At 36.3% G+C, this 25,201-nt stretch overlaps 1 protein-coding gene across 6 annotated transcripts in view; it reads left to right on the plus strand.

Annotated features, from left to right (window-relative positions):
- GRM8 (glutamate metabotropic receptor 8) overlaps nucleotides 1-25,201 on the plus strand; it is a 348,208-nt gene that overhangs the window by 257,899 nt on the left and 65,108 nt on the right. For all 6 annotated transcript variants that reach the window (XM_064506654.1, XM_026113069.2, XM_026113070.2 and 3 more), the window contains one exon: nucleotides 23,259-23,395. In XM_064506654.1, coding sequence (XP_064362724.1) covers nucleotides 23,259-23,395 — 137 coding nt within the window. The remainder of the gene's footprint in view (nucleotides 1-23,258; nucleotides 23,396-25,201) is intronic.

Below are 25,201 nucleotides of genomic sequence, written 5' to 3' on the forward strand. Positions count from 1 at the left end.
TAATCTGTTTTAATACAATAAATAAAACTAGTCCAAACCACTCCAGCGTGATTTGGCTCATATATGCAGATATGTATATTCAGCAAGCACAAGGGAAAATTTATGTTAGAATCTCTCCTATTAGCTTCTCTCTCTGATTTGTAGGAAAAATAATTCTCTGGGGAAAATAATTCTCAATTTTTTTTTAAAGCATAACAGTTTATTTTAAATGTGTTGTAGTTCTGAAATTATAGTATTTACTGTATGAGCATGGAAGAAATTAGACGTAAGCATCAGTAAAAAAACTTTTTTTTCTTTTGGGGGACTTACAGGAGGAAGGTTTAAAATTAACTTATGAGCGAAAATCTTGTTTGTAAGTGTTTTGTCATGTTAGTGTCTGATATGTACTTTGAATTACATCCACTGCAGTCTTGTATGTCAGATTACATTTCGTTATAAATGTAGAATTTATTTATGGAAAAGGATGATTGACTGTGTCTAAAATATAGCCATGATAAATAAAAAGCAATTTAGGTTATGTTGACTTCAAGATTGTTGAAAGTCTTTTAGGTTAGTGACATGATTCATATGATGAGTATGTGTTGTGGATACAGATGAGGAACTTGAAGTTCTATACTTAAAAAAAATCTTGACTTTTAGGGTTTATAAATAAAAATAAAATTATGATGCTTGTCATCCTGAACTGCTTGATATTGAGCAAGATTCCTTCATGAGCAATATGATGGAGAATGGCTTGACATATCAGATAAACTTTAAACAGTTTTAGATAATCTTATCTGTAAGAGGGAAGGTTTGGGTAACTCTTCTCAATTTTCCATGATAAGTAACTTAGTATTTAAATACTACGTGCCAAATTTTTTTTTAAAAAGAAATGCATGTTTTAGTATGATAATGAAACAATGACTTTCCTATTTCTGGAAGGAAATACAACCAATTAACTACACTAAAGTGAAAATTTTGGTACTGCAGAGTTATAAAAACTCAGATTTCAGGTTAAAATGCAAGATGAGAGAGACAATCAAATAATTCACAGACTTTAGAAGACAACAAGAATAATCTTTTGGCAATATTTTTTCCTGCAGCCTTCTCTTCTTGCTTCCCCATCCACCACAGACGTTTGGCTTTTGCTCCATGATTCATGTACAATGTAAATAATTGTACAGAAGGCATTAAGGGTGGAGAGATGTTAGATCATCCTGTCCTTTCCTTTGCAACTTTCAATTTAAGAAATGAGATAACTGGTTTGTGAGGGAGTTGGGTTGTGAGGGACAGTGAATGTGAATGTAAAATGACTTCAAGGAATTGTTCAGTGTCCTTTTTTTTTTTTTTTTTTTAGGAATCAGTGTTATCCTAAGTGCACAGTGACAGCTTGCTCTCCTTCTGCTTCTCCTACCTGTTACAGCAGCTTCAAATCTTATGGTACAGCAAGCCATGTCTGTTAACTTGTTGTTACTATATCTATAGTAAATATTAAATCTTTCATATATTCCCTTGAAAACACAAAAAAAGAAATGCTCACCAAAAATCAAGGCTTTTATTTTAAATTGGAGTCATTTCACTTTGTTCCTAGAGAGCAATGCTGATAACAACAGAGACAGTCTTCTTGCCTAGCTAAGCTTTTTTTGATGGCTGATTTGATATGGGCTGCTAGAGGTGAAAAAATAGCTGTATTTGACTTTCCTGTTGCAATGAACTAGGGACTGTCTGCAGATTGACATGGCCCAGATGACATCTTACACTAGTAAATTTTATGTATTTGGAACAGCTGTCAGAATGACCTGGTGGTCCTTGGTTACGTTAGCTCACATTAGCAGACTGAAGAGGATGATTATTTTATGTCATATTGGCAGCCATTTTATCCCCAATAGCACTGGCAGGTTTGGATGCTGCAAAGATGTCTTAATTCCACCGTTAGCCTTGCTCCATGATCCGCAGTGTCTACACAAGCTCTTAGAACATATACAAAGAACATAGCCCCATATGCTGTAAATTAACACAGTTGCTTAAGTATGTCATTCAGTAACAACTTGCGTTATTATGATTCAAATTATGGTATTTTAAATGCTGGCTTACCGAATGATGAGGAATTGCATTGCCCTTTTCAGTGCTCATACAACCTATATTTTTTGACAAAGCTGTACCTTTCTGGTATATACCAGTGAACTCACATCAGGAGGGTAACAAGCCTATCAAATTAGACAAGAAAAGTGTGTGTTTGCGAGTGTGTGTGTGTGGGGAGGTTATGAGATCCTTCCTCTTTTGCTTCTCCTTTTGTTTTCCTTCTACTTCCCCTCCTTAGTTTCATTTCTTATAGAATCACTTTTTACTTTTGTTTGAACAATTCGTAGAATCACAGAACCACAGAATAGTTGGAGTTGGAAGGGACCTCTGGAGATTGTCTGCTCCAAGGCCCCCGCTCAAAGCAGGCTCAGCTAAAACAGGTTGCCCAGGACCATGTTCAGATGGGTTTTGAATACCTCCAAGGATGGAGACTCCACAGCCTCTCTGGAGAACCTGTTCCAGTGTTTGACAACTGGCACAGTGAAGTGTTTTATGTTTAAACAGGATTTGCTGTTTTTCAATTTATACTTATAGCCTGTTGTCCTGTTACTGGGTGCCAGAGGGAAGACTCTGGCTCCATCTTTTTTACTCCCACCATTCAGATGCTTATAAACATTGATGAGATCTCCCTGAGCCGTCTCTTCTTAAGGCTAAACAGTCCCAGCTCTCTCAGCCCCTCCTCTTATGAGAGATGCTCCAGTCCCTTAATCATCTTTGTGGCCCTTCCCTGGACTTCATCCAGTAAATCCATGTCTCTCTTGCACAGGGGACCCCAGCACTGGACACAGCACTGTACATGTGTCCAAACCCCAGTGCTGAGGAGAGGGGAAGGATCACCTCCGTTGACCTGCTAGACACACTCTTCCTAATGCAGTCAGTCCAGGATGCTGCTGGCCTTCCTTGCCACAAAGGCACATTGCTGACTCATGTCCAACTTGTTACCCACCAGGACCCCCAGGTCCTTTTCTGCAAAACTGCTCTCCAACTGGATGGCCTTCAGCCTGTCCTGATGCATGTGGCTATTCCTCCCCAGGTGCAGGCCTTGGCATTTCCTTCTGTGTAACTTCATGAGGTTCCTCTCTGCTCATTTCTCCAGGCCTTCAAGGTCCCTCTGAATGGCAGCACAACCATCTGGCATATCACTTTCAGGTTCCTATTATTGAAATGCTTGAGTTTCCTTATAATGAAAGAAAAGTTTGTTTGTTTGTAGATAATAATAATAATAATGGACTGTAAAAATAAATCCAGATATGCTTCTTAACTTACCTTATCTGTGCAAGAGATTCTGTAGGCCAAATTTAAGAAGCTGTGTTTGTCCCTTTTCTCATATTGAAACTATAATTCAATATATTTCACTGAGAATTATACCAACTTTTGTGCCTGTAGATATTTCATTAGAGAGTAGCTGGCAAATGATACATCCTCTTGAAAGGCTGGTTCAGCATCTGCAATGCTGGAGGCAAATAGTGATTATCACCAATGCATTACTCCATAATTTGGTTCAGAGGAAGTCGATGTATTTTTATGTGTTGGGAGTCCCAGAGTCTTCATTGTTTCCTTGAAAAAATAAATTAAACATTATCAAGTTAATCCTAAAATAGGAATTTTGTTAAGAACCATTTTTAGCACTTAAATCTAAAGGAGGTGAGAGATCTCTCTCTCTCTCTATATATATATATCCTGTATATTAGTTTGAAATTATTTAGATGCTTACAATGTCCAGCGGGTTTTGTTTTTCTGTGTGTAAGTGATTGTTTCAAGCTACTGGATATAAAAATTTTCAGTTGAGCCAGCTTTTCCTTTATTGAAAGCCAACCTTTTGTTTATTGAAAGAATTCACAAGTCAGCTGTCTTAGATCTTTTGCATTGGAGTCCTCAGCTTCATCATTTGCAATGGGTGTCGTGTCATGCAGATATGTAAGAATCATGCTTTGCTGTCCTGTGATTGAGTCCACACTGCCAGATAAGCAAAAGTTCCTTATTAGAAACAGATTTATTTTATTGTAATTCTGTATCCAGAAAAGCTTCTGATGAAAGGTAATGGCTGTTACCAGTTTCAGTTGTTCATAATAATGACTGGAAAATTATAACTATTCCAAAATCTTCTGTGTATGTTGTATGACAGTAAAATTTTTGATAGTTTGTCTAGTCCTTGCGTTATCTTTTGTGGCACATTCAATTCAGCTATGCTGTAGAGCAATGTTTTATCCCCCAAAATATGTACAGATCAATAAACAGGGATGTTAGTTAGCATAGTGTAGACTTCACTTAAGTCTGATCATTTCCATGTTTATCTGTCTGGATTCACTCTCCTGTTCTCTGCATTGAAACTAAACAGCATCTCAGTCTCAGCATAAAGCTCTGTCTTTTCAAGCTGCAGGCAAGCTTGTTTGTTCTTTCCCCAGCTATTGACTTTACAGGAAAAATCATTAGTCTATTTGGTAAGGCCTGGAAAGCACAATCTAAGGAATGGTGGTATGTCTTGTATGAAACCCACAGATGAAGTCTCCAAGATGTCTTTGAAACTGTAGTCATAACCAAAATTATACTTTTGTATCACTGTGCCTCCAGAGTCTCTTTGCAAATAGGATATACCTGGTAACTTTTTAACAACCCAGCATTTTCAATTCAACTTCATTTCTCCGCAGCCTAACTAGGTAGGATTTATTTGACTGGCCTTTGTGTAAGTAAGCATTACACAGATTATATGTGCCTCTTTCTGCAGTTTCATGTTAAGTATGCTGGCATTAAAAGGTGAGGTCAGAGAGGTGGTTTTTTTGTTTGTTTGTATATGAAAAATTATATTGGTTCAATTGGTTAAAATGTTTTGTATTTGTGCATTTTGTTGACTACATATTTCCTGCATTTGATATTTAACTGCATATAAACCAGACACTAAAATTCTTCCTTTACTTGCATTTCTCAGTTAGAATAACATTATGAACATATGGTTTTCGTAAGCTGAAACAGAATTTGTTTGAGACACTTATAAGATCTCCTACAACACCAGGATAGTAAAAATTGTTTTATTCTGTTTTACTTCCTGCAGAGATATGGTACATATGACATCCTTGTTAATATGAAGCGAGTTAATGTAATAGGTCATAACAAGCAGCTTTAATGGTTCATTAATACATTCCTTGGGGGCAGTTATGAGGCCAGATAAATGGAGTTTCATGCCTTTGACCACCAGAGGTGTATTTTAAAGTGCTGATTAAATCTCACCCAAAATGCCATATGCTACTAAAATTGCTAATAGGTAAATATCTGAAAGTTTAGGTGTTATGCAGGGTGCAAGAAAGCTTCTAAAGGTTTTCCTGCTTAACCAGAGGTTAGCTGAACCTTTTACACTATGGATTGGTCTAAAAATCTGTAGAGAGTACACAAGTGTGTGGTTTGTTTGCTTGTTTGCTGGGGTTTTCAACAATTCTGCTTTACTGTGAACATAGACTTAAAACAAAATGTCTTTCTCTAGTTGAATGGAATAGTTTATATCCAGTCAGTTTTTTGATCCAATGCATCCAGCCTTTATTCAGCTGGATATTTTTGTCTTTAAGGGTAAATAGATTTATTTTCATTGGTGATACCTTAAAAAATATATTAAATTTCTTTTTTTAAAAAGCCTTTTGGATTTTCACTGAAAAAAACCTACAGAATTTTTCAATGAAAAGCCAAAAAAATATTTTAATTGAAAAGCATTTTTGGTTGATAGCTTTCATAATACAAATATTTTTCTTTAACTTTATTTTAAATGCTAACGTGAAGAGTTGTTTGATAGGTATTTCATTATCTTTAAAATAGTTATTATACAATTTTTTGATGGGAAAATATAAGAAATATTAGAAAATATGATTTTAGCAATAACATATCCTAAAATCAAATCTGCTGACATTATTTATATAATGACAATGATACTCAAACATCTTTACAGTTAGAATATACTACTATAGAGTATTATTTTCTCACCATGAAAATAAAGCAATTCTTAAGGACAGCACAGAATTTTGTATTTTTAACATTTAAATTTCATGACAGTATAAAGATAAAGGGTGAAATCTTTTCTGCAGAATTAAATGACCAAAATTCCTTAGACTTCAGTGAAGTTCTTGACCTACAAGAAAGAAATACTCTCTCTGAATAGCAAGGAATATTCAGATGAGCAGAAAGTGATTAATTAGAGTGGACTTAGAGTCAAATGCCTGCAACATATCACAGATGAGATATGTAGCTGCAGGTGGTAAAGACTGTGTTTTCATATATTACCAAGCATTACTGATTAGATTTAGGTCACTGTATTAGGAAATAATCATTATAGACTTAGATGCTCTCTTTGTAGTATTTTGAACAACTGCACTACTCCTCTAAGTGTTGTTCATTATACATTCTGAATCTCGGAATGGTGGGTACAGAGGTAGATTTTCAGTTCTCATACATAGCTTCACTGAAGCAAATTAAAACCGTCTTTTATAGAGCTTATTGTAGCTGTAGGGAGTAGAGTGCCTGTCTAAAAGATCAGAACCCTTTTTAATATGTTGGATTATATTTTATAAAAGAATCTTCACAATGACAATTTCATAACATGAACTGGCAAATATAATAAGTACCTTCTTGCAAAATACTGGGAGAAGATTTTTTTTTTCTTTTTCTTTACTTTAATGGCTTACTCACTGAACTAAGCTTAAAATATGATACTGTGAATAGCCAGCTTTCTGGACACATTTTTGAAAGGGTCACGAGCGATCTTTCAGAAATTATTACCCTTTGCTTTGCTCAGTGCAGCACCATTCCCCATTCATTCAAACGTGTTCATCAGCTAGGGGAAATCAGTCTGGGGCATGAATTTCAAGATAATTTATCTCAAGAAACCAACCCATAATTTTGATGATTAAACTTCACCTATCCCCTTATTTATTCAGAAGCTGACCCCTACTCTGTGATTTGATTTTGTTTTTCTAATGGAGAGCCATTCTAAAGAAAAAAAGGAACAAGAACTTAAAGCAGAGTGTAAAAGGAATGCAATGATCAGTACGGGATTGAATATTCTTAAAATACAAAATGTCACACAGCAAGACAGTGAAAAAAGAACAGAAGACAAAATGTGAAATGTCATCCTATATGCGTGAGGGACAGTGTTGCATAACTGCCAGGTGAGACCAGCTGAACCTTGACACCTGAATGTGCGTTCCTCTGATTGCAAGAAGAGAGGTGAAAATCTCAGTCTGGCACCTGAACACCTGGAATATTCACACTGATTGTAAGAAAACCTGTAAAACCTATAGAACTGCATATAATCCTTTCAGAGTACAGGTGAGAATGCACCATGGACTTTAGAATTTGTTGAAAATAACATCTTTATAACTGGCATTTAGTTGGAGATGTTGCAATACCTGTGGCATTATCCATTACAGAGCACAGAGAGACCGGGTAATTTGTGTAGTGTAGCTTAGAACACCCTTCTGTAGAGGCACCATGTGCCAGGTTTTGTTTCCTTAGACTGGAAATACACTATGATCATGACAAAAACCATGGCCTGAGGTCTTCCTGGACAGATCTTTGCCTTAGAGCTGTACTATAAGAATTTGACAGTGCTAGCAAGGGCTTGTCGTCTTCAAAGTCTTTCTGGTAGCTCAACAGGAGATTTCGGTGGGTACAGTTCTTAATCAGTATGGTAGGGAATTTGTCACAGTAACCATTCTGGGAATAAATCACAGGAAAAAAAAATAAAAAAGAGTAAGCCATGAGAAGGAAAGTGAATAGTTTTGGAGGCATGCTGTACATGTTGCAGACTACACTCAAATATCAAAGCAGGATAGTGCAGAGCTATGACGAATCAATCAATATTTTGCTTGGAAAATTTAATCCTTGCTGAGGCCAGATATACAAGTTTCATTTGTAAGTAACACCTTTTATATGTAGGTGAAAAGGCTGTCATGAATAGCAAGTAAGAGGTCATGCGCTACTCCAATGAGTTTAATTCCTGCGCTGGAGAAGCCTGTGAGGTGTACTGGACATCCTTTTCTAAAAGAAACCTTCCACAGACAACTTTTCAAAGGCATCCTTTTTAGATGTCCGGTCTTTCTTCCTTTCCGACATAGATTCAGGTACTTGAGTTGAGGAGCTGAGGAAACAGTGAAGAGCCTGCGTATCTGGCTTCTTGAAAAAAAGATTTATACTGGTTTTATTTCACTGGGCTGCTGTTTTTCTACAGTTCATTCATTTAAGGAGAAATAGTGATTCTCTTTGATAGTATACTTTGAGCCATGAGCTTTGAGAGGAGGACAGAAGTCAGCAGGATTTGTAATAGCTTGACTTTTTATTAAGTGATGTTAAGAGATGTGAAGACAGTAGAGACAAATCCCAGGCTGTGCTGTAGATTGCAGTGAGGAGATGTTTTAGCTAACTGACTGAGGAAGCACCAGCACTGCACCAGTGCTGAAACATGGGCCTGCTGGGTCTGACCTGGCACTAAACTAACTCAGCTGTATCTGTTTGGAGGTTGTGCTGCTAATGTACAATGCACAATATTATGTGGGCATGCTAGCTTCTCCGAAGTAGCTTTGAGGATATCTTTCTGTGTAGATGTGCTTGGAGAATCAGCTATAAATATGACCTAAGAGTTCCTTGAGCTGTAGAACTAGCAAAATGCATTTCAGAAAAAAACAGGATTTTATGTACATTACTTATTCATTTAATTTAGTAGGATTGCAACTATATGATTCATATAATCAACTTTATTCCTCATGGAAACAAATCTGAGAGCTCCAGATAACTGCAGAGGAAATATTAGTTCAAGAATTTGAAAAAGCGTTGTAATGTTTTATTAACAGGAACTCACCTTGCTTTTATTTTATTGGAATTCTGGTGAGTGATAAAAGCCATTGCTCTAAGGGTATGTGAAACAGGTGTGGAAAGCAGCAACATTTGAGTGGGCTGAACTGATGGAGCTTTTACTGTAACAAAAAGCAGAGGAAATTTGAAAGGCTGTGGTAACAACACAGCATTCTTTTTCTGAGGTATGATCCTTCCTTGATGCAGTTTTTACATGTCTTTGGCAGTTGATGCATGATGAGCATCTGGAATTTTGTCCTTTAGGGCTTTTGGGGGAATTAATTAGCTTGTAAATCATCATTTTATGAAATCAACTAATGCAATTAATCTCTCAAATATGGGTTGTATATTGTGTTAGCTGAAGTTCCTTGAAATATTTATACAATGGGATCAACAAATCCTAAATTTTAAGCTCTTTGGACTTAATTCCATTTATAGATACACATATGCTATCGTGATTGAAGCTTGTGAGAGCTGTAATAATTAGCACAGGCTGTATAGTAGAATGAGTCCCATCACACTTGCTCAGTGTATTGGCAGCAGAAATGCCCATTAATGATCATATTTTGTTTGTATTGTCTTTTAAATCACATCAAAATAAGGACAAAAAAATTTGTTGAGAGGATTTGGTCTAGTCTGAAGGCTAGTCGGTCCAATACTGATTTTTATCCATACAGGGACCAATGGCCCAACTTTCTCGATAAGCAAAAGGAAATTAGAACCTTTTCATATTTGTTTCTGTCAGGCCCCTATTACATATATTTAGCACAGTAACAAAATTTTATAGTTTTTCCTCCAGCCACCTCCAGGAATGATCTAATTATTTTATCCAAGTAGATCTACAATTGACAATTTTTTTATGTGGTCTTTGAAATAACTCATGGTAACAGCTGAATCTTCATATTAAATCATAGTTAGCACATAAAGCAGTAGATTACACTGAAATGTTTAAAAACACAAACCTGGTCATGATCATTAAAAAACACACAATGCACTAGGAGCAATATAGGTTGGGGTTTTTTTGGCATTGCCAAGTCAGCTCTTTTGCTAGCCATGACTTTAGCCAGATCTACATGTTCAATCTCATCTCCAGGAAATTCATCAGGTGCCTACAATCCAAGAGATTCAAATAGGCCTACCAACATTTAAATCAGCTACAATCAGGCAATTTTAAAATAAAAAATAAACAGTAAATTTTGAGCCAAATACATTGATAATTTTTTGTTAAGTTTATGCTGTTTTCACAATGCAAATCTTGATGTAAATAACTGGTTAAACAGGATTTATGTCTTCCTTATGACACTGAAAGAAGAAGCCAGAGTTGATTGATCAATATGTCTTTTAATCATTAAATATTTTAGTTATGAAGGGAAGATAATGGCAAGATTTGAAGGATGTCTAGTGTAAGTATTTTTCATTATATAGCTTAGTATAAGTAAGTATTCTACTACTATGTGCTCAAATGTCTTGAGTCAGGCCCCCAAAGAAGTAAGATTTGCTTTAAATTATAAGGTGAAAAATACTTTTGGAATAATTCTTTTGCACCATCTGGTTTCTGAATTGCATTTTGGCTACATATGAAAGCTTTTCTCTGCAACCCTGAGGACCCACAATTTTATTAAAAAAAGCTGAAAATATTATCCCATGTTTAAATAGACCAAGGATCTGGGATCCAAAACTAGAAGTATTGTAAGATTAGCCATAAATTTTCAGGGGTTGGTAATACTAGTGGTTAGTATTTCTATTTGTAATTGTTGAATTGTGAATGTCTCATAGCAGTGGACAAGATTGGGTTGTATCAGTCTTCTGAACTCATAGTCTCAGGGTAGCCTGTGTTACTCACTAACCTCAATAAAGTATTGTGTCTTTGAAATGTGTTAATGAAATACACGTATCATCAGTTTATCTGAATAGAGAGATCAGCCCTTCAGAGAATATATTGTATATAATCTCTTATAGATTTATTATGTTGTTAAAAAAAATTACTCATTTGTCTTCAATAGAAGTAAATTACTTACCTGTTTATCTCAGTAAGTTCTGATGTGCTCTGTGTAAAAAGGTGAATAATTTGGTTTTATTCTAGGCAAATAAGTTAGTAAAAAAAAATTCAGATATATTTTCTCACAACATCCCAAATGTATAAAATAAATGTAGACTGTGCTATATAGGCTTCCCAGGAGTTAGTACTGCAAGATTAGTACTGCAAGAAAAAGTCAGTATGATCCCTACAGTGGGATATTTAACAAGTGGCAGGTAGAGAGTGAGTATATTGATTATAGATGTATTAAATGACTGCACTTCAAAATTTAAGTCAGCTCTTTGGTAAAGCTGTGACCTATAAAGTGCTTGAAAATCACTGTAAATTGAAGTGCCTTCTTAAATGTTTTATAGATGTAGTATCTGCATTGTTTTACGTCTTTGGAAATTAATAACTCTACCTGAAATAACCATGACAACACAGTAAATTATCACAGGGCACCAGTTATTCACTGATGGTTGCTGTAATTACAAAGAAACAAGATAATAAAAAACAGAAATGATTTGTTATTTGCCATGTAGAGTTGAAGGACTCAGGAAATTCAAGTATTTTTTTCCTTACTGTTGCACCTCAGACTTCTCAGTAGCTGCTCCGTAAAGTCTGCCCCCTCTTTCTGACACAAGGTAATACCATTCAGAATGAATAATGAAGTATTCGTTGCGAATTATATTAGACTGTTTTACATTCTAGGAACATCAAACAATAAGACATGACAAGGTCATGAGACTGAAATAACATTACCTTGGAAATCTGGAAAATATAAAGCTGTGTTTCAGACAGGGACATCTCTGATGCCTCTCTTCAGATGTGTTGTGATAACTGAAGCATGACCTGAAGCTCTGTGTGTGTATGGTTATGTGGATTAGTTCATTTTCAATGCAGACTGCATAAAAGAAATCTAGGTACAGAATAGATTGTGGATGTTTAACAGTTCTTAGTGTTGTGTCCTCTCTAAACATCTGAGTTGAGGTCCCAGCTGAAGCACTAGACAGAAGGCCTTTTGTGATCTCTACCAACTATTAGAAATCAATATTAGAAAATTCCCTAATATACTTTTAACCTGTTTAATTATCACACAGCTTATTGCATTCAGGAATCAGCAAGAGGTAGCTTAATATGTCAAATATGATCTTGCTTAATAAGATAAAGTAGCTCAATGGATCACTGGCCTTACATTGATCATGTTAAGATGCCTGTGAAGGAAAATCTTAATTGGAGTTGGGTTAGACACAGAATAAAATTGCATTTATGTATCGACTGTCTGTTAAATAAATGTTAATAGACTAATGTCTGTGTACTGATGACAGTCCTAATGAGACAGATGCAGAGGTATCTTTTTTGAGGAATCTGAATTTGACTATGCACTTTCAGAAAGTCCTCAGAATTTTGGCTTTTGGCTGTGGCGTTTTTTGGGGGGAGGGGAACTAAATCAACTACACTTTGTATAAGGCTTACAGGGAAAATTTGTTTAGTTCCTTTGTTTCCTTTGTAATCCAATATTTAACTATAATTAGGTGACATTATTTTTATTTCTGTTGTTGTTGTTTTCTGTTCATTTTTATTCTATCAATATATAATTTATGGAAAAAGAATCAAGATTTAGACATTAAATACTGCAGTCATTATGTGACAGTAATTAGCATGATAAAATTGACAAATCACATTTAGGCATCTGAGATTTGTGATCATGGCTTAAGTTAGAGAAGGGAGTGACTGTAAGCTTCCCTCTGATTCCAATCTTTCTCTTAAAAAAAAAGGGGGTGAAAAAGAGGCTGATAACACAAGTTGTGTCAAAGCCCAGCAACCAGCTCAGTACAATCACTGAGCTTAGTGTAGAGTAACTTAGTAGAAAGCCCTACTTTGCAGAACAGCAAGCTCATCAGATGGGGGCTTCCAGAGAGATACAGAAACAGAGTTGCAAATAAAGATTACTGCTGGAGGTTGGGACAGAAGTCCCTGTACTGGGAATGATGTCTGTTAGCAGGGCCATTTACCCAGTGCTCCCTCCTTTCCTTTTTAAGGGGAAATTATTATTGGCTATTTTAACAATTGCTCCAAAGACAATAGTTTCCTCACCATGATGCAGTCTTGCCCACCAAATAGCTGTCATCTATGAAAAACTACTTTTATTTGCATCTGATTGGCCAAGCCTTAGGAATCTATTAGTACAGAAGAGCTTTTTGAGGAAGTGAATATCTCCCTAAACTTACGTGCAACAGCAGCTGGAACATAGATGATTCTTCAGATACTCTTTTTTTCTACACACATTCCTCTCAATTCAGCTGGTTCCTGAATACCGCAATCTCTGCATTGATTCCCTGCAGTAATGTGTTGTTCTCTTTTCCTTGATCCACCTCCTTGTATGAGCCCTAATTTCATTTAGGCACGGCTTTCATTTAGTTCCATATATCTTTTCCCTGATGTTTTAGTACCAGAGGTGTTCTGGAGTGAAAAGAGGAGAAACCTCTCTCTTTGGGACAGTGCAAGCACTTGCAAGCTGCTGATATTCACAGAAATTGTTTCTTTCTCTGAAATGTGTTATTTCAATGTCTTTTCAACTTCAGAAGTCCACAGGAGTGTGTATGTGTCTGCTTGGCAAGTTTTCATGCTTGCCCAAAATAAGTGTTGAGACTGGAAGTACTCTCTGAAGTGGAAGAGCTGTAACTCTCGCCTCTGCCTTCCCATATTCAGGAACTGCAAACTGATCAGAAAATTCTGCTATCATCTGGAAGATATTTGGCAATTGTCTGCTTGATAAGCTTTTCCCTGAAAAGTTTCAGAGTAACAAATATAAGACTCAGAATAGAAACTATGCTGCAAGCATACCTAGTAGTAGGACTGAACAGACATGCTTACGCCAGAGGAAATAAGCTAATTACCTAAGCAAAACACCAGAGCCTTATAAAATCAGAATTTCATATAAAACCTTAGCCAGACCTGTTTGTAAGGTTAAAATAATGAGAGAGAAGGAGACATAAATGGATATTTGTATTTATAGCTGTTGTAGTAGGACTAGTGCTCTGAAATGTCATATGAACATTAATCCAGGAAGACAACATGTTTTGTTCTTGATTAAAGCACAGGACCTACTTGCTGTACTGCTGAACATAGCAGGTGACCCCAATGAAAGTATTATGCATTCAGTGACAAAAATAGGTCACTAGACCTGAAGTAAGTATATCTTTCCAGCAATAGAAAAAAAGAAATAGAAAAAAAAATGAAGCACCATGGACCTTCCTCCCCCCAGTAATGTGAAAGATACAGATACAGGTGGAGGAGGACAAAGCAGGGAAAATGGAAATTGTAAGATGCAGAAGAGGGAGAATAAGGATCCTCAGTATCTCCTGCAACTAGAGACCAGATGCATGCAGCGTGCGCCCTAACTCTTCATGAGATGTAGTTCTTGCTTCCGTCTTGGTGTGTCCTTGTATAACCTGAGTGAAACTGATGGCTAGATTCATGGTCAGGAGGGAGTGCTCTATCAGATCAGATAAGCAAGGACTGTCAGAAAAGGTCCACACTTTTCTGCAGTCTGCTTCTTAAGAACATGTGAATTAGAGTTTTTGACAACTAAAAACTGCCAGTGGAGAAATTCTTGGACACCCTTCATTCCCTTGACCTCTCATGATCTCTTCCTATGTCACTGGACAGCTACGCTGCTTGGAAGAATTTTTTTACCTGTAAATTCTTGGAAATGGAAATAAATGTTATAAGGACCCTTTTAAACTAGACATCTATTATATGGTTATGTTACTTGGACCTGGATGCGAATGTGATTCTGTAAAGGAATACATGTTTACCTGAAATTTATTTATTTTGGCACTACTCAAACAAATGAGTTACTGTTATGTCTGTGGCAAAGTTTTCTCACAGTTTTGCTCCCACTCGCTTCCCAACATATATAAGATACAGAGCTACCATATTTTCTTTTCATCTTGTCAGAAATCAGGACCATGAACTCTTCTCAGAAGGATTACAAGAAATGTGCTTGCTATTACTAGAGCTGCAAAATACATTTAAAAAGAAAAAAAATGTTTTTTAAAATAGAGATGTATATATTCTAACATTAGAATGAATATTTTCAACACAAGAACACTTGATACTATCTAATATCATGCAAACAAAACTTTTTGCATTTATTTACACTTTTGTATAATTGTCACCCCAAAGAACTAAACATCCTCTTATAACTTCCTCTTTCAGTACAAGCTGTTAACACTCACCAGATAATGTCATACCTGCTTGATACTGTTTTGTTATGTAGCTAGTGTAATATCTATCTTACCATTGATTTTTATGTGATAAGCATTGTTGTTAAGGGATTCAGCTGTGTGTCTCATTGCATATAATATCTGGTTCCAAAGCCATTTATTTATTTATTTATTTATTTATTTGGCTTACTGGGTTCTTCAGCTGTATAACCAAACCAATCTTCTCTTGCATGCAAGGTAAGCCATAGGTTTGGAGAAAACCTATGAAAACAAAAACAAACAAAAACAACCTATGAGAAAACTTGTTTCTACAGACTTTCTCAGTATAGAGAGAAAAAACAAGCAGGATTATTCCAAGTATGCTGGTAGCACTGACCTTTGGCTACAAGCAGGGAATAGCAAGCCCTTTCTCTTTCTCTTTCTCTCTCCCCTCTCTTCTCCCAGGTTCCTCCTCCCCAACTACTCTGATGTAATTTTGTGGCCAGGGCTGTAATTTTCCAGGAGTGGAAAAACAAAGCTAATGTGGCCAGGGCACAACAGGAACTCTTTTCTGTTCCTCCATAATTCCTGCCCTATTAGAACCTCCTTCTTCACCCTATTTTCCCAGGACCCATAGACATTTTTGCCAATCCACAGTGCTAATGCCCAGTTTGCTTTAGCACCTAGCTGGGGAGAAGGAGGGATGTTGTGAACAGGGATGAAGGCAAAAAGTCTGAAGTCTCCAGGCCGGAAATGTCTATGTCTCCTTCCCTTCCCCAGTTAGCCCTGGAGCAGAGAAGTCATTCACATAGCATTGCCCCACCTCTGGGAGGAAAGATGAAAGCAGAGGCATAGTCTAGTTGTGCAGCAATGAATGGGATCAGCCCAGACTGGGAGATGTAAAACTACCTTCACTGTACTGTGTCACCATAGCAGGACTGGTGCCAGCAATTTTAGGTTTTTTTTTTTTTTTTTTTTTTAATATGAATTTAGATCCATGATACTGTTGTATTATATACAACATATTGTCTATAGACATATTGTCTGCTATTAGACCCAGCATGCTGGAAGAAGAAGAGGAGCTAGAGTTCCACCCTTTTGTGTTCTGGAGCCAGGATCACTCATAAGAAGATAGGAACAAAATTCGCTCAGCATGGCACTGCTCTGAGAGTGGGCAACAGCAGACATGCAGGGAGAGCTGAGAATGAGCTGAAAGAAAGTGTAGAAGATTTTTTTCTCCTGTATTCTCTTCTTGCAATTAGTAGCTTAAGGACTGCATGAACTAGAGTTGCATCTAGATCACTTATTTTAATAACCACTGATAGACACAGTAATGAGGGATGGGGCAAATCCCTTTTTCATATAGCTATACTGCTGGTTGCATCCTCAAATTTTAGTCATTTTAGAGCAAGTTTTATCATGTGTTTGTGCTTCCTGTGGTGGTGAGTTCTAATGTGAAGTTACCTTCTGGATTGAAAAAAGTACTGCTTTGTATTTATTTTAAACATTATGTAGTGAGTACCACCATAATTTATATCTCACACACCCTAAATCTGTGTATTATGCATTTCCCGTACCACTCTCAGTTACCCTTTGGTTCTGTTTAGTTCATTCGTACATGAACAGCCAGAATCTGCCTTGTGGTAAGTAAGATTAAGTTGCCTAAACATGGGCTACTAATGCCGTTTCAAATGCCTTAGGGTATCCATCTGGCCTCCAGCTGCTGCTTCAGAAGGGCATAGGGTTCCCATAGGTTCTCTGTCAATCGCATATTCTATATATGCTATGTGAATGTCACCAGTATCTTAGGGTATTTAAAATGGCATTAAATGCCTATGTTTATAGCAATTGAATGCAATTCTGAGAGAGAATGTTTTACTGTCTCCATTCTGAACTGAGCTGTTTTAGGGCAACCATAAAAAAAGGGCTTTTCAGGTTTTTGAATAGGTGTAATACAATCACTGTTTGTTATTTTAGTAACCATATTGTTCGTTGTTTTAAAATGTCTGCTGTATGGAGATGGGATAGATAATAGCTTCATTTATCACTGAGCTTTACATAACTTAATAGAGTATATATTCCTCCTCTGTCTGCCAGCCCAACATTCACAAATTAGCTTTTCTTACTTCTACTTAATTGTTTATAATTCTTTGGTATTTTTGTCCCAAGCATTAAATTCTTCTCTCTTTCCATTGGTTCCATTTCAACTTCCTATTTCTTTTCTCTCATTGAAATGCATATCAGTGAGGATTTTTCTTTTTAATTTTAGAGATATGTTCTTCTTCAGTGGGATTCTAAGTACTGAAAGTTCAAATGGTTACCCTTCCTTTTTCTACTTTATAGAGAACAATTTAATTCATGTAGATCACTGTAGTCACTTTTTCTTTTTAAAAGCTAATTAAAATGAAAAGCTAATAATAATAATAACTATTAACACTTGAAACTAATTATATAAATTAATGAAATAAGAGATGATCCTATAATTCCAAGGTCCTTCCAGTAAAGCTGAATTCTAGCAGTAATGGGTATAGCAGATGGTGCATTCTGAAGTTTTTGATATGCACCAGTTAACTGTATTATAGTGTACATTAAACTGACTGATTTCATTTACCTAAACATACCCCTGAATCCATGCTGACTGCAATGGGTTTCACAACAGAGAGACAGCCTATGTGGACCAGCTTAGAGGATGAAGACTCAGCCTGAGTAATTTTTTATTTCATTTTAGAAAATAAACTGAATATCAAGACACTAAAATCTGGTGAAATACCATAGCAAGTTTTCTGGTGGCATTGGCTCCACCAGAGTTGGAATATTCTGTAAATGACAGTTGTGGGGCTTACGTACACAACCACTTTTTAAGGTACTAAAATAGCAAATTATTTATTAAAGGTTTCCGTATAGGAAAAAAGAAAAACAGGGCTGTTGATTTATTTTGAGAGTTTTCAATTTTTTTAAACAGTTTGTTTTTAAAGGCTCCCCACTATTTATATTTTGAGGATTCATTAAAGGTTAATCATTTTTATGTGTCGTTGGTCACTACACTTCCAGTCTTCCAGCTATTCCACTTCCCGAGACAAAGGGAACAACTTCACCGGGAGACACCTGGGCAAGCGTGCTCAGTAACCTCACAGGGAACTAAGATTGCAGCTTGCATTAGGAGAGGGGAGGTTTTAGGTCCATGTGAACTGCAATTTGATAAGGAAGGCAGGCACCTGCTGTATAAGGTAGCTGCTGAGCAGAAACTTAAGAATGTTAATGGTATCTAAACATATATGTTTAAGGATTTATTTGGGAGGAGCTGAATTTTCAAGTGCAACATAGAAAGGGCCTGTCCTAAAATATCTGTTTATCATAGTCCTCCTTGTCAACACTGCAAAGCATTAAAAATTTAAAGGGCTCCATCTCATCCTGGATTCTGTATTATAAACCTCATTCATTTTACTTTTTTTTCTTCTCCAAATAACATTTCTGGCTAGTTTAAACTGCATTTTGAAAGGCTCATAAACCCCTGAGGTCACGGACACATTGTTTCAGTAATATTTAGTTAATGTGCTAGTTTAACACTGAGAGTCCTTTAATGCTGCTGGCTGTAAACTGGGAAGGAGGAGGAAGAATATTTTTTTAGTACCAGATTATTACTTTGTATCTACAATAAGTAACTGTGTCTTTAGACTTAATAAACTGTAACTTACTCTTTCTTGCTGTAGTGAACTGATGGATATGCATTGTCTTCAAATGGATAGTAGCAGAAATGTTCTACAATACATCCTGCTATAAGGTTCATAGAAGATTAGCTATTTTGTCTGGTTTTGAAGTGATTTTGAAGCAGGACCTGTTTGTTAGCTTTCTGTGCTAAAGGCGTTGGTATGCGGCATAGCAATGACCCTGAAGCTTTTAGGCAACCACATCATTCTTGCAGTATATACAGTTGTTAAAATGATGTCCAGCAGTTGACAAATGCCTATGTTAATGACTCGAAAAGCCCAGGAGACTGGTTCTGAGGCACAGCTCAGTAGTTCTTTATCTGTCTTTGAAGCCCGTCGTTGGCCTTAGCCACAGCGTTGCTGGCAGGATGGTGCAATCCCTTTGTGCCATTATGTCTTTAATGGGGTAGAATGGATGGAGCTCTGTCTTCATATATTTCCCACTATATCCCGTCCCTTTCTGCCTCTTTTGCTTAACCCATTCCTGTGAAGGGAAAAGAGCACTTCCACCCTATCTATGCTAACTATGAGGCTAAACTCCTAGACTGTTCTTTTACAGGCTGAGGAGATTAAAGGGCCTATTTTTTTTTCTCTTTTGCTTTACCTTTGCAACTGCAGAAGTGTGATCTCAAAACATTTTGCACATTTTCTGAACAAAATTTCATTGCAGAATTTGATTTTTTTTCCTTCCACTTATCAGTCTACAGTGACATATCAGAAAAATAAAACTTTCTTAGGTATTCTGGAATTACTCAACATAGATAGACCTCAGAAATAGATCTCAAAATAACTTAGTAACTGTGTTCATACAGGAAAAAAAAAAAGAAAAGGAAAAAAAAGAAAATATTGGCTCAAAGAAAGATAAAAGTTCACACATGATTTTTCTTATTTTATCAAAGCTTTCTTGAGATTCTACCATGCCTGTTTTAGGCATCCAGAATAAATTAAAATTTTAGTTAAGATGGTGACAGACTGTATACAATTACCTGAGTCAGTCATGGGTTAAGATGATGCATTGCAGCATAACCACTTAGAGAATAAAATGTGAAACGGCACAGTTCCCTCTTTGCTCTTTAACTACTTTGTTAAATGTTTGCTGACAAATTATTACAGAAATGATTATGAAATTTTGAAATGATTTTAAAAAAACCATGGGCTGCATTACATTCTCTGAGATGGTCTACACAAGCATTACAGAGACATTTTAACTAAGCAAAAATAACATTTTTCCTATGATGGTGCCTAAGGATATCCAAGCTTGTTCTCTAGGATAAAATTCTATCCAAGAACTATTCAGCGCGGTTTCCCAAAATCTTTTTATATAAACTGGAATTTATACAACCTGGGCTGACTACTTCAGTTCAGTATTACTGGTCTGTATTACCTTCTGTACAGAGTGTGTTACATTTAGATTTAGCAGCCAGTTAAAGGCCAGTAAGCTGAGCAATTAAACACACATCTTAAACTGGTACTAACATGCAATTTCCTGTAATGATAGTGAAACACTGCTTGCATACATAGCAGCACAGTGCAGTAGAGGATATCAAGGGTGCTCAGTTCTGCAGAGCTGACTCTCAAGAAAAGGGGCGCTTGTACAACTAAGCAGGTTTTTTACAGTGTTATACACTGAATCTAGTGGTGCCTTCACCTGTGATATTAGTCGACATTAATTAGTCAGCTTTGATGATTCTCCACATAGTTAAATTATCTGCCGTCTGTACAGCGTTGATCAGGTTTTCCACAGAAGGGTCTGCTTGTCTTTACTTTGAGAAAATGTGCTCAGTGGACTATCCATAGCTGGATATTTTATTAGATAACCTGCTGATTTTGTAGATTATCCATTCTCAGATAAACAGTTCATCTGGATCATCCAACAGGGTATATTTTTCTTCAGATGAGATTCACATTCTTTTAGGACAAGTAATTAACCATTGGTGATTTATTTATAGCCCTGGGGCCTCTAATTCCATCCTGTGTTTGCACTTTCAAAGTTTCTGCTACCATCTTCAGTTCATAATTTTGGGAACCCCAGCTACAATCCGCTGTTTTTCTTCAGCAGCCCTTAAGCTTTGCTTTCATGATTATATAAATATTTTATTTTATCCCAATTATTTTATTAGCACAACCTAGTCATGCTTACCTTCTTGTTCTAGGTATATTGGATGGTGCGTTCCACAAAACAACAATGCACTAGAAGACATGTATTTCTAGACAGACAGATGAAAATAATGGTCTGGCACCACTTGTTACCTATATCTACTAATTATGGCAACATCACTAGTACATTATTAAATCTGCTTCTATTGTTATGGTATCCTCTAAAAATCTGTTTTTCAATAGAGGGATGCTAGGTTCCTCCTGTAAATTTTCATCCTAAGCATTTTTTTTTTTTGGTCTGAATCTTCTAATTCTGGGGTTTAACAAGCTTAGCTTTATTAACTTGGCAAAGGTTGTTTTAACTTCTGCTATGTGAGAGGGATCTTGCTGTACTCAGCTGGAATGGCAGGATGACTGAGGTGCACAGTGTGAAGCCCTGTTATGCTTTAGCTGAGAGCTGTGTCAAAAAGAAGTATTGTTCTGGCCTGTACAATAGTCTGTCTCTTTTGTACATGACATTTCTGAAAAGAACAATAGATTATAAATTCTCACTGTTGTTGCTGAGTGTAAGAATGTCTGAAATTCCCATTTGTCTTAAGGGATACAAAGGACATTCTGCATCTCTTGGGAAAAGATTTCTGCTCTTTCCATGAGTTTTTTAAAAGCTGCTGAATGGAAAGATGACTCCTATCACTACTTGAGAGTAATAGTCTGAACATTACCTCAGTGCCTACTCATACCTCATACCATACTCAACAAGTGTTGAGTATGTGCTTGTTTCATGGGAGAAATGTATTGGGCCAACCTGCTATTTGTGCAGTCAAGAATGATTTCCTTGCTCAGGACATTGTAGATTGCCATTTTTTGCTCTCCGGTCTGTCAAAGTAATTGGGGGCAAAACATAAATAGGTTTCTAAAATTTTGTGGCGGTAAAGTGTGTGTCTCATCTGTTCTTTGGCTCTTAAATCTTTGTTACAGATAAATTTTTTATACTCCTGTTCTGTGGTTGTTCATATTTAATTTTTGCTGCCATAGTTTTGCTGGCAAAACTGTGAAAGCGGCATGGTGGCTTATCTGCCACTTGCTACTCTCAAAGCACTCTTTATTTCACTGGATGTCAGTTTTGCACAAGAACTGTTATATAAAACAGAAGAACAAAATACTTTATGGGAGACAGAGAGACACAAGCAGTACTTCTGCTGAAATTTTGGGGTATGTATCCCCACTTCTCGTGGCTAACTTCTGAATGATATTTACGCAGGCCTTCATGCTTTATTTGGTATTCTCTAGATACCGCTGATGCAAACCTTTACTTAGTACCCCTAGGTACTACATTTACCATCTTATACCATAAGAATGAACTACGAATTGTACAGTCTCCTTTTAGTTGTTTTATGGAGAAATAAGAAAACTTTGTGGGTTTTTTTATTGTTTTTCTTGAATAAAATTAGATCTTGTTCTTCAGTCACTGAAATAGAGCTTTAACCTACTTGAATTTGTCTTCAGTGGACCTCAACTATAAATGTCATTCATCTATACGTAAGAATTTGGGGGATGGGTGAATATGACGTTCACTGTGTAATTTTTGAGAAGTCTCAGTGGGAGTGTGGAGCCTTGAAGGTGATGTCAGCTTGAGGGAATTTGTCATTATGTGTTCTGATTTGGCTGGCTTGGTTGCTGAGGTGGACATACAGTTTTCAAACTTTGAACGCTTTGTTGATCAAAGTAAGAACAGACTGACAGTTTATAACTTTTGACAGCTTCAGCGATGGACCTTTCTGCCAGACAGTGCCATATATAGAGGAGAGAACAAAAAACAGCTGCTATCTTTACTTTATTTTGATAAAACACTTTTACACAGGTGGTCAGTGCTGGAAACTCATCACATTAACTTTGACCAGATTTAAATGCTTGTTCCACAAGGTCTGTTATGAGTGATTCTTGAGGAAGTTCAGAAGATTGCTGTTTTGTGCCCACTGCACTGTATTCACATTGTAAAGTGATATTATGCCCTCCTGCAACTCAAAAGGAGGTTTTCCACTTCTGATTTCTCAGAGTTGGCTAATGTTCTGTAGCACAGAAAGAATATTGCATAACATAATCTTTTTAGGTTGTTTTGATTAACTCTCATGGTAGATATACAGTAGATTTTGTGGTGATGATAATATCACACATTTTCTTTGTGAGGTTTCTGAATGTATTACCATATTGGCATTACGTTAAGAAGAACCTGCTCAGTGTGATCAACTGTCTCTAATTAGTATTTTTCCCCCAGAATATATTTTCTGGAAAACTGCTTTACAGGTCTTTATCTTAATTGCTTTTTAATTTTTTTAGGGAGTGCTGGAACACCTGTTATCTTCAATGAAAATGGAGATGCTCCTGGACGCTATGATATTTTTCAGTATCAAATCACCAACAAGAGTACAGAATACAAAGTAATTGGCCAGTGGACTAACCAGCTTCATCTAAATGTGAGTAGTAGTTTGATTATGGTGTTGATATTGGAAAAATGCAATCATTTGAGTATTACATTATATAAAAACACTTCAAAAATATTGAATATTTATAATAGTTGGCAGAAAATATTCTTGCATTCTCTTCTTGAGAAGACAGCAAAAGATAACACAAAAAACCTGAACCAAATTCTTTATATTTTAATGTAGGTTGTGTACTCACCTGCTTCTTTAAACGATATTTTAGAATCATTCTAAACGATATTTTAGAATCATTCTGACCATGAAGTTAGGCAGGGTAACATAAACTTATACTTCAAAAGAGGATGTCAGACAAAATGATTGGCACATATATGCCACTCAGGATCTTAAAATATAGACAGGATATAAGGGTATGAAGATATATGTAAGTGAAAGAGAAGTTTAGACTCTCTGTCCACTTTTGATTTTGATGAAACACCAGGATGATGAACTACTACACACTACTACACTACAAATATTTGTTGAATATAAAGGGGCAATTTGGAAATTTTCTATATAGTTAACTAGGATTAGTATAGCTCCTTCTTACTTGATAATAGAGGAAACGAAAGCCAATAACTTATCCATCCTTAGGAGATGTTTCTAATTTCTGCTTTGATATGCTCTGTACGTTTTACAGTAGCTAAGCCCCATCTGTGCACTGAATTATATTTGGTTTGGAAAACAGCATCCCAACAAGGTTCAGGGAATATAATGTATGAGAATATTTGTACACCAGCTAAGCATCTAGCCAGAGCTTTAACTTGAGAGGTTCCTGGGGCCAGAGCACTTCTTTCTGTTAGAAAATGGCTCCATATGAGAAGAGTTATGGTCACAAGTAGGGCAAAATGAAGTTAATCTGTCTCACTGTTAGATGTGCAAGATTTATAGGGTTTACTTTGAGGTATGTTAGCCATATGGGTAGCTCTGAAAATTTGAAATACCAGTCGTGTTTTGCTAAAGGCTGGTGAGAAAGGGGACAGTATGAACTGATGACTGGATTCACCAGAGGGAATTTATTCAATGATTTCAATCAAACCACAAAGAGCAGGTTTCAGACAGCTCTGGTTTTCCATTTGCAAGGCTCATGATAAAGGTAACAAAACAAAACAAACAAAGAAAAGAAAAGAATATTTACAGATGATTGTTCTGTAGGGACTAATTTGCAATAATTATCTGAGTGCTATTAACAATGTTATATATGATAGCTCCTCCATTTTCAGCCATAGCTATTAAACTACTTTACCATATCTACCATTTAATATCTATAACTACTTGGCAAGTTCATTTTTGGGTCCAAACAGAAAAAACTTACCAATAGAAACTATGGGTAACATTGTGTGGCAATGTTTTCTCCCTCCAGTAATCTGTTGAATGATACAGTTTGTTTCAGTATGTTGCTGTATTCCCTACACTTATTTAGTACCTGTGTCAATGCTAGTTATGCCACATGATGATTTGCTTTGTCAACCCCACCTCCTTATTTCACTAGATAAAATGTGTTGAAACCAAGTAATGCTTATGAATGACTGTCAATGATCTAAATAATCATATTACAAATTAGGTAACGCCTTTGATTGCCAGTGAATCAGGTGGATCACAGTGGATCTTTTCAGTGAAAGCATCTATGCTCATTGAAGGCAAAATGATATTATGCAGGCAGGACGCTTTTTATCCTGCTGCTTTATAAAGGAGATTTTTAAAAAATATGATACTTTTCCCACTGTATCCTTCTTTCTATTGCACAGTTTCTTCTTAATGAAGACACAGATAACTATGATTTTTCATGAATGTCTAGATCAG

This window comes from Dromaius novaehollandiae, chromosome 1, assembly GCF_036370855.1.
Source record: "Dromaius novaehollandiae isolate bDroNov1 chromosome 1, bDroNov1.hap1, whole genome shotgun sequence".
Taxonomy (NCBI): Eukaryota; Metazoa; Chordata; class Aves; order Casuariiformes; family Dromaiidae; genus Dromaius; species Dromaius novaehollandiae.